Source organism: Anomaloglossus baeobatrachus, chromosome 1 (assembly GCF_048569485.1).
Source record: "Anomaloglossus baeobatrachus isolate aAnoBae1 chromosome 1, aAnoBae1.hap1, whole genome shotgun sequence".
Taxonomy (NCBI): domain Eukaryota; kingdom Metazoa; phylum Chordata; class Amphibia; order Anura; family Aromobatidae; genus Anomaloglossus; species Anomaloglossus baeobatrachus.
In genome coordinates this window covers 952671648-952685100 of record NC_134353.1, presented here as the reverse complement: position 1 = coordinate 952685100, position 13453 = coordinate 952671648, and the positions used below count along the sequence as shown (strand labels likewise).

General features: G+C 48.5%; 1 protein-coding gene across 1 annotated transcript in view; it reads right to left on the bottom strand.

Moving 5' to 3' along the window:
• Positions 1-773: 773 nt before the first annotated feature.
• LOC142257041 (uncharacterized) overlaps positions 774-13453 on the bottom strand; it is an 87667-nt gene continuing 74987 nt past the window's right edge. The window contains exon 11 of the mRNA XM_075329099.1: positions 774-2224. Within this exon, the coding sequence (XP_075185214.1) occupies positions 963-2224 (1262 nt within the window). The 3' untranslated portion in view covers positions 774-962. The remainder of the gene's footprint in view (positions 2225-13453) is intronic.

The following is a 13453-nucleotide window of genomic DNA, read 5'->3' as shown; positions in this document are numbered from 1 at the left end:
CGGGGTCCTAAGGTAATAAGACTTTTAGGATTTGTCTATATGCACCGGAAGAGACTTTATTTGACTGTGGAAAACTGGATCTATTTATGCTGCAACAATAGACTGTTGGTGTGAACAAGCTGCTGCCTCAGTGCCTCCAGCCTTTGCCCAAGCAACGCTGCTACCTCACAGGGGGTACCACGACGATCCCATACTCACTTTCACAGTCAATGAACAAAATGTTCCCCATTGGCTGGGACAGCAGTGACAGCACTAACACACGTATTTGAGAATCCGTGCACTGACCTGAGAACCTCCTTGGGGTCAGCCCTTTTTTCTTGGTGCAAATTGACTAGATTAGTAATGGAGGGGGGGTGGTGGTATCTGCTAGACAGAGGAAACACGGGCAGAACATATAGGCCTCCCAGTAGATGTCATCCTTTGGGGAATTTGACTGAAACAATCAAAAAATGTCTGCTTCCTTGTGTGCGAGTATTGTCGGGTCTAACAAGATTTATGTTATGGATATTTTTTTTCTGTGTGAGCTTTTCATCTGCAATCAGATGGGAGTTTGGCTGATAACACTTTCTACATACAGAACAAAAAGATGGATTCTCCCGTGTGAATTATTTGATGTCTGACAAGATCTGATTTACTGCTATAACTTACAACATTCTAAATAAAAAAAAAATGTCTTCTACTTTGTGTGAATTCTCAGGTGTCTAACAAAATGGGATATATGAGCAAAGCATTTTTATTATTATTATTATTTATAGAGCACCATTGATTCCATGGTGCTGTACATGAGAAGGGGGTTACATACAGAATACATACACAAGTTACAATAGACAGACTAGTACAGAGGGAAAAGGACCCTGCCCTTGCGGGCTTACATTCTATAGGATTTGGTTAGGAGACAGTAGTAGCAGCTCCGCAGGGTGGTGGTGGTGGTGAAGCAGTAAAGTCATTGAAGATTATAGGCATTACTGAACAGATGAGTTTTCAAGTTCCGTTTGAAGCGATTTCCCACATTTTACACAAGAAAATGGCTTCTCCCCCTTATGAGTTTTTATATGGCCATCAAGGTGTGATTTCTGAATAAAACATTTCCCACATTCTGAACAAGAAAATGGCTTCTCCCCGGTGTGAGTTTTTATATGGCCATCAAGCTGTGATTTATGAATAAAACATTTCCCACATTCTGAACAAGAAAATGGCTTCTCCCCAGTGTGAGTTTTTATATGCTGATTAAGGTGTGATTTCCTAATAAAACATTTCCCACATTCTGAACAAGAAAATGGCTTCTCCCCCGTGTGAGTTTTTATATGCTGATTAAGGTGTGATTTCCTAATAAAACATTTCCCACATTCTGAACAAGAAAATGGCTTCTCCCCCGTGTGAGTTTTTATATGCCGATCAAGGTGTGATTTCCGAATAAAACATTTCCCACATTCTGAACATGAAAATGGCTTCTCCCCCATGTGAGATTTCATATGCAAATTAAGGTGTGATTTCTGAATAAAACATTTCCCACAATCAGAACAAGAAAATGGCTTCTCCCCTGTATGAGTTTTTATATGCCGCTCAAGCGGTGATTTCAGAATAAAACATTTCCCACATTCTGAACATGAAAATGGCTTCTCCCCCGTGTGAGTTTTTATATGCCGATCAAGCTGTGATTTTCGAATAAAACATTTCCCACATTCTGAACATGAAAATGTCTTCTCCACTGTGAGCATCTTTACATGGTCATCAAGGTATGATTTCCGAATAAAACATTTCCCACAATCCGAAAAAGAAAATGGCTTCTCCCCCTTATGAGTTTTTAAATGGCCATCAAGCTGTGATTTCTGAATAAAACATTTCCCACATTCTGAACAAGAAAATGGCTTCTCCCCTGTGTGAGTTTTTATATGCCGATCAAGCTGTGATTTCCAAATAAAACATTTTCCACATTCTGAACATGAAAATGGCTTCACCCCCGTGTGACTTTTTAGATGCATATCAAGCTGTGACTTCCAAGTAAAACATTTCTCACATTCTGAGCATGAATATGGCTTCTCCCCTGTGTGAGCTCTTTGTTGTTGATCTCCCCTCTTGTGGCTTTTATTTTGCTGAACATTCTGTTGTGAACCAGGAGATTGTTTAGAAGCATCACATGACGGATCTTGGTTGTGAAGGGCTGAAGGTTTTTCTGCGATAATGCATAGCTCTTCAGATGTATTCTTTAGAATGCAAAGATCTTCTGTCAAAACAATAAAACAGAATTTGTAAATTTTAAAATTAAACTTGGTTTTCACTGGTAAACTCAGGGCCCTGACTGAAGTATCATTGTGCTGCCCAGATAGTGATGGTCTGATTACCAAAACAACTCTACCACAATTCCAAAAAGAAATTACACAGAAAATTAGCTAATAATATTGACTATATACTGAATGTCATACCTGGCACCACAAGCACAGTGTCCATGGCTGCCTTATATAAGGAATATAAGAGGAAATATACTTTATGAGGCCAAAAAAACGACAGTCTAAATACTCTATAAAAAGAAAAGAACGACTTCCGGTTCCGGAGCCAATTATGTAAGTCGGACTTCTCTCGGGCTCAGTCACCCCTCGCCCAGAATCACAATGTGGGAGCACTAACACGCTCAGCAAGCCCCCGACCGAATCACCTGGCAATCCGTACCATGTGGCAGAGGTTTTCTGCTCAGAGGGAGCCTGTAGCAGCATCGCTGGAGAAACCCGCGGGAGACAGAGGGTCATCAGGCTGCTTGATAAAGATGGTGCCGGCAGCGTAGCTGAGCTCCTCACCCTCACTCCACGTGTGTGCTTGCAAACTGACGGCCTGCTGGTAGGACAAATTATCAAACCGGGGGAGGTGGAGAGGCTGTATTGATGGCGGGGACCCAAGAGAGAGCTCAGAAGACGGGCGATATAGGGGGTTAACTCTACAGAGCACTGCAGTGTGTGAATTAAGCTACTAAATAAGCTAGGGGGCGGTCCTCCCAGAAGTGCAGAAGCTGGGATATTGTTCCAACAAAGTTGATTACTATAGCACTGCTCTACCTAGCTGTGTGGTACTGCTAGCCACCTACTAGATAGGCTGAGGGGGGCTGAAGTGGAGACTCAGGAAAAAGGGTTAAATAAATAAAAGCACAATAAAACAATACAAGTCACAGCTCCCTTTAGGGACCCGACTCTGCAGACCAGTCCACCTGCTGGATAAGCTGAGCCCCCAAATCCCCCCCACACACCTGAAGTGGAGACTGCAGGAGGAGAGTTAATTAAATTGAAAAAAAATCACACTAAACAAACACAAGTTACAGCTCCCTTTCAGAACCTGAGGCTGGAGACCTATACACCTGCTGCCAAGCTGAAAACTAAACAAAAGTAGCTTCCCATTGATGGAACGCTATCTATGGAGGAGTGGTGCCTAGTAGAGAGGAGCCAGCCCCCTAGTTTTCGACTTAGGTTCGGTTTGTCGAACAGCGGGTGTGTTCGACGAACACCTTTGAACCCCATTGAAACCAATGGCAGGCAAACACAAACACATAGAAAACACCTTCTAAGGTGTCCAAAAGGTAACAAACAACTCACAAGACACCACAAACACATGAAAAAGTGACAAGTACATATACGCATGCGAAAACAAAAGAGCTGGACGAGTAAAAGGAGGAGGATACACAGATATTACTGTGCAACTTGAGCCTTGCTCATTTTGGGCTTCCAATCAGGAAAAATGGCCTGAGCTCGCCACTTACGCCTTGGGGATCTTGTGTCCCGCAGCCAGGGTTCTCTCGGAACGTGTCTTCAGTGCTGCTGGGAGTGTGCTGACAGATAAGCGGGAAAAGGAAGGATCCGGCACAAACTCTTCTATAGTAAAAACATTATAATCTTTATTCCAAGCATTTAAAAAATGATGTGGAGACCAAAACGGTGTACAAGCAAAAAGAGGAAACTTTACGCGTTTCGGACTTCGGTAAAAGCAAAGGAGTCCTTAGTCATAAGTATTTCCTCTCCAACACAAGACTACTGAAATAGACTAACTCGTTTAGTCAGGCACAGGGGAGGGGCAGAGCAACATGATTACATGGGGGAGCAGGTGAGCAGAGAGGATCACATAGAATCTAGTTATTTTCTGACATGCATGATTCATTACATTGCAAATGGAAATGTCCTATAAAACATCAAAAATAAAAAAAATAGAATTTTGTTTACTTACCGTAAATTCTTTTTCTTATAGTTCCGTAATGGGAGACTCAGACCATGGGTGTATAGCTTCTGCCTCCGGAGGACACACAAAGTACTACACTAAAAAGTGTAGCTCCTCCCTCCTAGCATATACACCCCCTGGATAACCAAATATAGCCAGTTTAGTGCAAAAGCTGAAGGAGGACAGCCACCCACAAGTAGAGATAGAGCAAAAAACCGGAACAACCGGAGCCTCTGTCTACAACAACAGCCGGTGAAAACACACGGAACAAGAAAACTGCCAACAGGCAACAGGGAGGGTGCTGGGTCTCCCATTACGGAACTATAAGAAAAAGAATTTACGGTAAGTAAACAAAATTCTCTTTTTCTTCATCGTTCCTTATGGGAGACCCAGACCATGGGACGTCTCAAAGCAATCCATGGGTGGGAATAAACAGAAAACTGAGAAGTAGGCGAAACCTAACTTCACAAATGGGCGACAGCCGCCTGAAGGATGCGTCTGCCCAAGCTCGCATCTGCCGAAGCATGAGCATGTACTTGGTAGTGCTTCGAAAAGGTATGCAGACTAGACCAAGTTGCAGCCTGACAGACCTGCTGAGCCGTAGCCTGGTGCCGGAAAGCCCAAGAGGCACCGACAGCTCTGGTCGAGTGTGCCTTGATCCCCGGCGGGGGAGGCACCTGAGAACACTGGTAGGCATCGGAGATGGCCGACCTAATCCAACGAGCTAGGGTCGGCTTAGAAGCCGAGAGGCCCTTGCGCCTACCTGAGGTCAGCACAAAAAGAGAGGTGCACCGCCTAAGAGCAGCGGTGCGAGACACATAGATCCGGAGCGCCCGCACCAGATCCAGAGTATGCAACGCTTTTTCAAAGCGATGAACAGGAGCCGGACAAAGGGAAGGCAGGGAAATATCCTGGTTAAGGTGGAAAGGAGATACCACCTTAGGAAGAAAGTCCGGAGTCGGACGGAGAACCACCTTGTCCTGATAAAACACCAAAAAAGGTGACTCCGAAGAGAGAGCAGCCAAATCAGAGACTCTCCTGAGGGAGGTTATGGCCACTAGAAAGACCACTTTCTGTGAAAGACGAGACAAAGAAACCTCCCTAAGTGGCTCAAAAGGGGGTTTCTGCAAGGCCGTGAGGACCAGATTAAGGTCCCAGGGATCCAAAGGACGCCGGTAAGGCGGAATGATGTGAGATGCGCCCTGCATGAAGGTGCGCACCTGAGCCAGTCGGGCGATACGCCGCTGGAACAAAACTGACAGAGCCGAGACCTGACCCTTGAGGGAAGGGAGGGATAGTCCTAGCTGCAGATCGGACTGTAAAAAGGACAGAAGGGTCGGCAGGGAAAAAGGCCAAGGAGCATGGCCGGAAGAGCGACACCAGGACAGGAAGATTCTCCAGGTCCTGTGATATATCTTGGCCGAGGAAGACTTCCGAGCCCGAGTCATAGTGGAGATGACTTCAGGAGGGATACCAGAAGTCGTCAAGATCCAGGACTCAAGAGCCACGCCGTCAATCTGAGAGCCGCAGAATTCTGGCGGAAAGACGGACCTCGTGAGAGAAGGTCTGGACGGTCCGGAAGATGCCACGGCACCTCCACGGACAGGTGGAGCAGGTCTGGATACCAAGCTCGCCTGGGCCAGTCTGGAGCAATGAGGATGACCCGACGGCCCTCCATTCTGATCTTGCGCAGGACTCTGGGCAAGAGAGCTAGAGGGGGAAACACGTAAGACAGACGAAACTGGGACCAATCCTGAACCAGCGCGTCCGCTGCAAAGGCCTGAGGATCGTGGGAGCGAGCCACGTAAACCGGAACCTTGTTGTTGTGCCGGGATGCCATTAGGTCCACTTCCGGAGTGCCCCACTTGCGGCAGATTGTCCGAAACACTGCCGGATGCAGAACCCACTCGCCGCTGTCCACGGTCTGACGGCTGAGATAATCTGCCTCCCAGTTTTCCACGCCTGGGATGTGGACTGCGGATATGGTGGACTTGGAGTCCTCCGTCCACTGAAGGATGCGTTGAACCTCCAACATTGCCAGGCGGCTGCGTGTCCCGCCTTGGTGATTGATGTAGGCAACTGCTGTCGCGTTGTCTGACTGGACTCGAATGTGCTTGCCCGCCAACAGATGGTGAAAGGCTAAGAGAGCTAGAAGCACAGCTCTGATTTCCAGCACATTGATAGAGAGGGCTGATTCGGACTGAGTCCAAGTGCCCTGCGCTCTGTGGTGGAGATATACTGCTCCCCAGCCGACTAGACTGGCATCCGTGGTGAGGATCATCAGGAACGTCCCTGAGACAGAGAGAGGGGCCGAAGCCACCACTGAAGGGAGCCCCTGGTCTGTGGCGACCGAGCCACCAACCTGTGCAAGGAGTAAGTCCGCTTGTCCCAACAGCGGAGAATGTCCAGCTGCAGGGGACGCAGATGGAACTGGGCAAAGGGAACCGCTTCCATTGACGCCCCCATCTGACCCATCACCTGCATTAGGTGCCTGATGGAGTGACGGCGAGACCTCAGTAAAGAGCGCACCGCCAGATGGAGGGGCTGCTGTTTGACTAAGGGCAGCTTTACAAGTGCCGGCAAAGTCTCGAACTGCATCCCTAGGTACGTGAGACTCTGGGTCGGAGTCAAAGTGGACTTGGGTAGATTGACAAGCCACCCGAACTGGACTAGAGTGGCGAGAGTGAGCGAAACACTCCGCTGACAGTCTGCACTGGATGAAGCCTTGACTAGAAGGTCGTCCAGGTAAGGAATCACTGCCAACCCCTGGAGGTGCAGAACCGCAACCACTGCTGCCATGATTTTGGTGAATACTCGAGGGGCCGTGGCTAACCCGAAGGGGAGAGCCACGAATTGGAAATGTTCCTCTCAGTTTGCAAAACGTAGCCAACGCTGGTGTGAAACTGCAATTGGCACATGCAGATAGGCATTTCTGATGTCGATGGATGCTAGGAAATCTCCTTGGGTCATTGAGGCAATGACTGATCGCAGAGACTCCATGCGAAAATGCCGCACCTGAACATGCTTGTTGAGAAGCTTGAGATCCAGGATGGGCCGGAAGGAACCGTCCTTTTTGGGGACTAGGAAGAGATTTGAGTAGAAACCTCTGAACCGTTCCCGGGCGGGAACCGGTACAATTACTCCATTGGCCTGCAAGGATGCCACGGCCTGCGAGAAGGCGGCGGCCTTGGAGCAGGGGGGAGTGGACAGAAAAAATCTGTTTGGCGGGCTGGAAGAGAATTCTATCCTGTAGCCGTGGGAGATGATATCCCGCACCCACTGATCGGAGACGTGTTGAAACCACACGTCGCCAAAGTGGGAGAGCCTGCCACCGACCAAGGACGTTGCTGGCGCGGCCAGATAGTCAAGAGGAGGCTGCCTTAGTGGCAGCGGCTCCTGCGGACTTCTGAGGACGCGGCTTCGTGCGCCAGCTGGGTTTGCGGTCCTTGGCTGAGTTAGTGGATGAGGCCGAGGGCTTAGAGGATGACCAGTTAGAGGAACGAAAGGAACGAAACCTCGACTGGTTCCTGCCCTGGACAGGTTTCCTGGTTTTAGTTTATGGCAAGGAAGTACTCTTCCCGCCAGTAGCTTCTTTAATGATTTCATCCAGTTGTTCGCCGAACAGCCGGGACCCAGCAAATGGGAGCCCAGCAAGGTACTTCTTGGAAGAAGCGTCTGCTTTCCACTCTCGCAGCCACAAGATCCTGCGTATAGCGAGGGAATTAGCCGAAGCCACCGCCGTGCGGTGAGAAGCCTCCAGAATGGCAGACATGGCATAGGATGAAAAGGCTGAAGCCTGGGAAGTTAAGGCAACCATTTCGGGCATAGAGTCCCTGGTGAGGGAATGCATCTCCTCTAGAGAAGCAGAGATGGCTTTGAGAGCCCATACTGCTGCAAAAGACGGGGAGAACGAGGCCCCTGCAGCTTCATATACAGATTTGGCCAAAAGGTCAACCTGGCGGTCAGTGGAATCCTTAAGTGAGGTGCCATCAGCCACAGATACAACTGTCCGGGCTGAGATTCTAGACACCGGAGGGTTCACCTTCGGTGAATGAGCCCACTCCTTGACCACGTCTGGTGGAAAGGGAAAACGGTCATCAGAACTACGCTTTGGGAAGCGTTTGTCAGGACAGGCCCTGGCTTGGTCACAGTGTCCTGAAAACTGGAGTGGTGAAAGAACACACTCCTTGCTCTCTTAGGTGATGTAAACTGGTGCTTTTCTACCAGAGAGGGTTGTTCATCCGATACTGGTGGATTAAGGTCCAGTACAGAATTAATGGACGCAATCAAATCACTAACATCTGCATCACCTTCGGTGAGATCAATGGGGCACATGGAGGTAGCGTCCGAGCCCACAGTAAAGGCATCCTCCTCGTCCTGTGATTCAGCTCGTGAATCAGAGCCGCGGGACGAGGAAGGAGAGGAACCCCTGCGTTTCCATTTAGGAGGACGGGGTCTGAGCTCTGTGAGCTCTGCTGCGCGAGCCGTAGCAGCAGAGGCGCCCTGAGAAGGTGGCTGATGCATGCTCAGCAGAGTCCGGGACAACTGTCCCATGGAGTCGGCAAAGGACTGGGAGATAGACTTAGAGAAGGATTCTACCCAAGCCGGGGGTTCAGCCACCGGAGCCGAAGCAGCCGGAGGGACCACTGGGAGTGAGACTCCAGGCTGAGGCACCACCATGTTAGAGCAGGCATCACAATGTGGATATGTGCTCGGTTCATGCAGTACGAGCTTACATGCAGTGCATATTGAGTACAGCCTTGCAGCCTTGCTCCTTGTGTGAGACATGCTGCTGAAGTGGGAGTTCTGAGTAGAATGGCCCCCAGAGAGTATATAACTAGGTCCACAACCAGAGGTTGTGGCTTACCCGACCGTTTGTGTGCCCTCCAGATCCCACAGACCGGACCCCCAGAGAGATGCTGCAGGCAGCTCCAATCAGTGTGAGAACGCTGATAAAATGGCGCCGGAGCGAGGAGAGGGGGCGGGGCCTATCTCAAAGAGCGGGATCCGGAGGGCAAAGGAGGTATACAGGGGAGGGAATCTTTCCTCAGAGAGGAGTGTCCCTTCCCTGTGCTAAACAGCCGCTGGGCGGAGCCGCACTGTCCCCCTGCATGATTGGCATGCAGGGGCAGTGAAAACGGAAGTAGGCCTCAGACGAAGCCGAGGCCTAAATTTAATAATGCGGCCGGCGTGCAGGCACCATCGGCGTGGTTCTCCGGTGAAAACCAGAGAACCGGCCGGAAAGTCAGCATAGTTTTACAGCACACTCTCCCCCACAATAAAAGTACAAGGGACCCCTTGATAACCACGTCTCAGATACTTAGCTTGTGAGACGCAGGGCCAGGTCCCTGAGGGAGGAGTGCTCCGTCCGGCAGGATCCAAAAGGGGCTGCGGATGGAGACCGGTCTCCTGCAAGGCAGTGAGAACCGTGCTGGCTCCCACTTCAAGCCAGAGCCCCAGGGGATGGTGAAGGAGCGCGGCATGAAGGGCTCCAGCCCTGAAATCAACCTTAACAGCACCGCCGACACAGTGGGGTGAGAAGGGACATGCCGGGAGTCCAGGCTTGGACCCGCTTTTCTTCAAACTCTTTTCAAAAATCAAAAACAGATGAGGATGCATGTGTGGATGTGTGCCTCCTGAACACAAAGCATTGAACTGGCTATATTTGGTTATCCAGGGGGTGTATATGCTAGGAGGGAGGAGCTACACTTTTTAGTGTAGTACTTTGTGTGTCCTCCGGAGGCAGAAGCTATACACCCATGGTCTGGGTCTCCCATAAGGAACGATGAAGAAATTAAGACATTAGGTATTGATATTAACAATACTAAGACAAAATGGCCGAAATAGCTCATAGTAAACAAATAAATAAATGAATAAATCCATCAAATTAATGCATATATATGAATATATAATTATTAAATGTAATCTATGAGCTATGAAAAATCCACAACGGCTGTTCAGATGTATGGTATGGTTCTCTCATCCCATAAAAATATGTTAATTTGTAAATGTATGTCCGAGGTAATATCTCCCTAGAAAATGTACCGTAAATCTGATCGGTAATTTAAACTGTTGGGGTATCTAGAATTGAGCTTTAAAATCCATTTTGCTTCCGCAAGGAGAAGAGCCTGAAACCAGTCCCCTCCTCGGGGAGGTCTGGGTATGTATTCAATGCCGGTGACAACCAGTGATGAGAAATCTGCCGAATGATGTTCAATAAAATGTCTGGTTAATCCAGATAAGGAGCGTTTTTTTAACTAATACGGCATAGTTCACAGAAGTGGGATCAGAGGCATTTGAAGGTATGCGAACATGCTCCAAGATCCTAGTTCTGAGAGCTCTGGAGGTACAACCGACGTAGTCTCTGCGGCACTCAGCACAAGTAGCTACATAGATAATATGTGTGGAGGAACAGCTAATAAATGAATTAATAATGAAATTATCCCCTTGGTTCCTCACAATGAATTTAGTATTGTGCATAAATTTGCAGAGGCCACATCGGCTGGACCCGCATCTATAGGACCCAGACACACTGAGTCAGGTTTTGTTGCATTTTCTGGAGGTGTACATGCTAGGTGCAACTAGGTTTCCTACAGTGCTGGCTCTTCTAGCAACTATATTAACCCCTGGTTGAAGAATAGAATCAAGAACAGTATCCTGCCTTAAAAGGGGAATAAAACGTTGAATGATATGTTTTATTTGAAAAAAGTCCGTGCTAAATGGGGTGGAGAAGGTGACACGGTTCAAGGATATTAGAGATTTAGAGTGATCCTCAAGTAAACTGCTCCGGCTCCTATTCGCAGTGATAGAATAGGCCCAATTCAATACATGATTCGAGTAGCCCCGCTTACTGAGTCTACTGATATGGCTGGCTCCCCTATTGTATGATGCTTCAGACGAACACAACCTTTTAGCCCGCAGAATCTCACCTGCTCCACCATGTTGCTTCTGCCCCTCCCCTGTGCCTGACTAAACGAGTTAGTCTATTTCAGTAGTCTTGTGTTCGAGAGGAAATACTTATGACTAAGGACTCCTTTGCTTTTACCGAAGTCCGAAACGCGTAAAGTTTCCTCTTTTTGCTTGTACACCGTTTTGGTCTCCACATCACTTTTTAAACGCTTGGAATAAAGATTATAATGTTTTTACTATAGAAGAGTCTGTGCCGGATCCTTCCTTCTCCTGTTCCTCACTCCAGTGTTACCGGCTGGGACCTGCCGGTGGATGCCGTGCACTTGTGGATCCAACAATCCAGGCAACAGGTGAGCTGAAATTTTTCTCCTTTCTCGCTGACCGATAAGCGTACGCGTCTGTCCAGTGAAAATATGGACAGACTAACGTTCATCAAGATTAACAAATCATGGATCCGCAAGGACTTTTCTACCTCTGTGTCATCCTGGGGAGAGTAAAGGGTTGTGTATTTTTGATTGGGCGTCATGCAAATCAACATTTTAAGTTTGCAACTGTGGGACAATTGATGTCACTTAAGTGGTGTCTGTGGCCAAATTTTTGGAAAACATGGCGACTCTTGTTGGAGTCGCCTTGCTGTGTTTTACATGATTTTAGAAGGGCATGACATGCCTAAGAAGTTGACTTTCAGCATCTGCAAGCTGTTGGTTACAGAAATGCTGCCTTTCCGCCCAGTGGACATAGAGGATTTACGAGATCTTATGTCCATTGCAGTGCCCCAAGAGCAGATGCCCAGTCGCCACTACTTTTCCAAGAAAGGTGTGCCTGCGCTACACCAGCATGTCGCACACATCACTGCTTCCTTGAGAAACTCTGTGTGTGACAGGGTGCATTTCACCACAGATACTTGGCCCAGTAAGCATGGACAGGGGAGTTACATATCGCTGACTGGACACTGGGTAACTATGGTGAGAGATGGAGAAGGGTCTGCTGTACAAGTCTTGCTATCCCCACGAGTTGTGCGTCAATCTTCTGTATGTAGAAGTTCCTCCACTGCTTCTGCCTCTTCCACCTTGTCTGGGTCCTCCACCTCCGCCCAAAGCCTGTCTGGTCAGGCAACCCGCATTGTAACTGTGCAGAAGGAATCCCGCAAACCTCCTTACTATGGTGGCAGCAGAGCTCGACGGCATCAGGCGGTCGACTCTTTACTTTGATATTTTTGGGAAATGTGAGTCACATCGCAGAGGAGTTGTGGACGGTTAGCTCTGGAGACCGAGTTTCATCAATGGTGGTCTCCACTCAACCTGCAGCCAGGGAAGGCCGTGTGCGACAATGCTGCAGACCTGAGTGCGGCCCTTCGCCGGGACAATGTGACACGTGCCTTGTATGGCTCACGTGTTCAACCTGGTTATCCAGCAATTTTTAAACCACTATCCTGGCCTACATGGGCTTCTGCAGAGGTCACGGTGTAATGCCTGCCTGGATCCACACACTCAGACGGGCTGTAAAGGATAGGCTAGAGGGAAGCTACTCACCAAGCAGGACTCCTTGAACCCTGAAACCCTTTAACCCCTATACAGGGATTTGGAATTACACAGGGCCCAAGGTGATCACTACCTGTGGAAGGCTGCAGTCCAAGAGAGTAGTAGTCAGGCAGGGTCAAACCATGAATTGTGGAACAGGAACAGAATCGGCCGGCAAGGACATAATCAGAAAACAAGCAGAGATCAAATGCGGATCGGGCAACGAGGTACATAAACAGCAGGCAGGAGACGTAGTCGGGAAACAAGTGGTAGTCAGCACACAAAATCACAAAACAGAACTGGGCGGAAAAGGAACCAGAAGTTCAGAACTATGTTTGCATACTGTGGAATGCCCTACTACAAGAGGTAGTAATGGCAGATATTATAACAGCTTTTAAAAAAGGGCTGGTTGATTTCCTCAGTACACAAAACATTGTTGGTTATAAATGACTTAGTGACCAAATGTAGAATTGGTGGAGGAAGGTTGAACTAGATGGACCTAGGTCTTTTTTCAACCAAAGTAACTATGTAACTATGTCTGGCAGTGGTCAGCAGACAGGAGGGGCATAAAAAAGGGTATGGTGTCTTCCCATTGGTTGTAGCTGAATGATGGTACTTCAGCTGTGAGACACCCACCACCTACAGTCAGCCAGTGGTACTGCAGATCCCAAGGTAACCCAGCCCAGTGGATGAGTGGAACCTGCGCACATCGGCGCCGCTGGCATCGACTCCTCTCCAATCACCAGCACTATCCACGAAAGGAACACTGTGTCACCTGGCGATCGGAGTACAAGTCGCTGCAGCAGACTCCGGTGGTGACGTAACAGCCG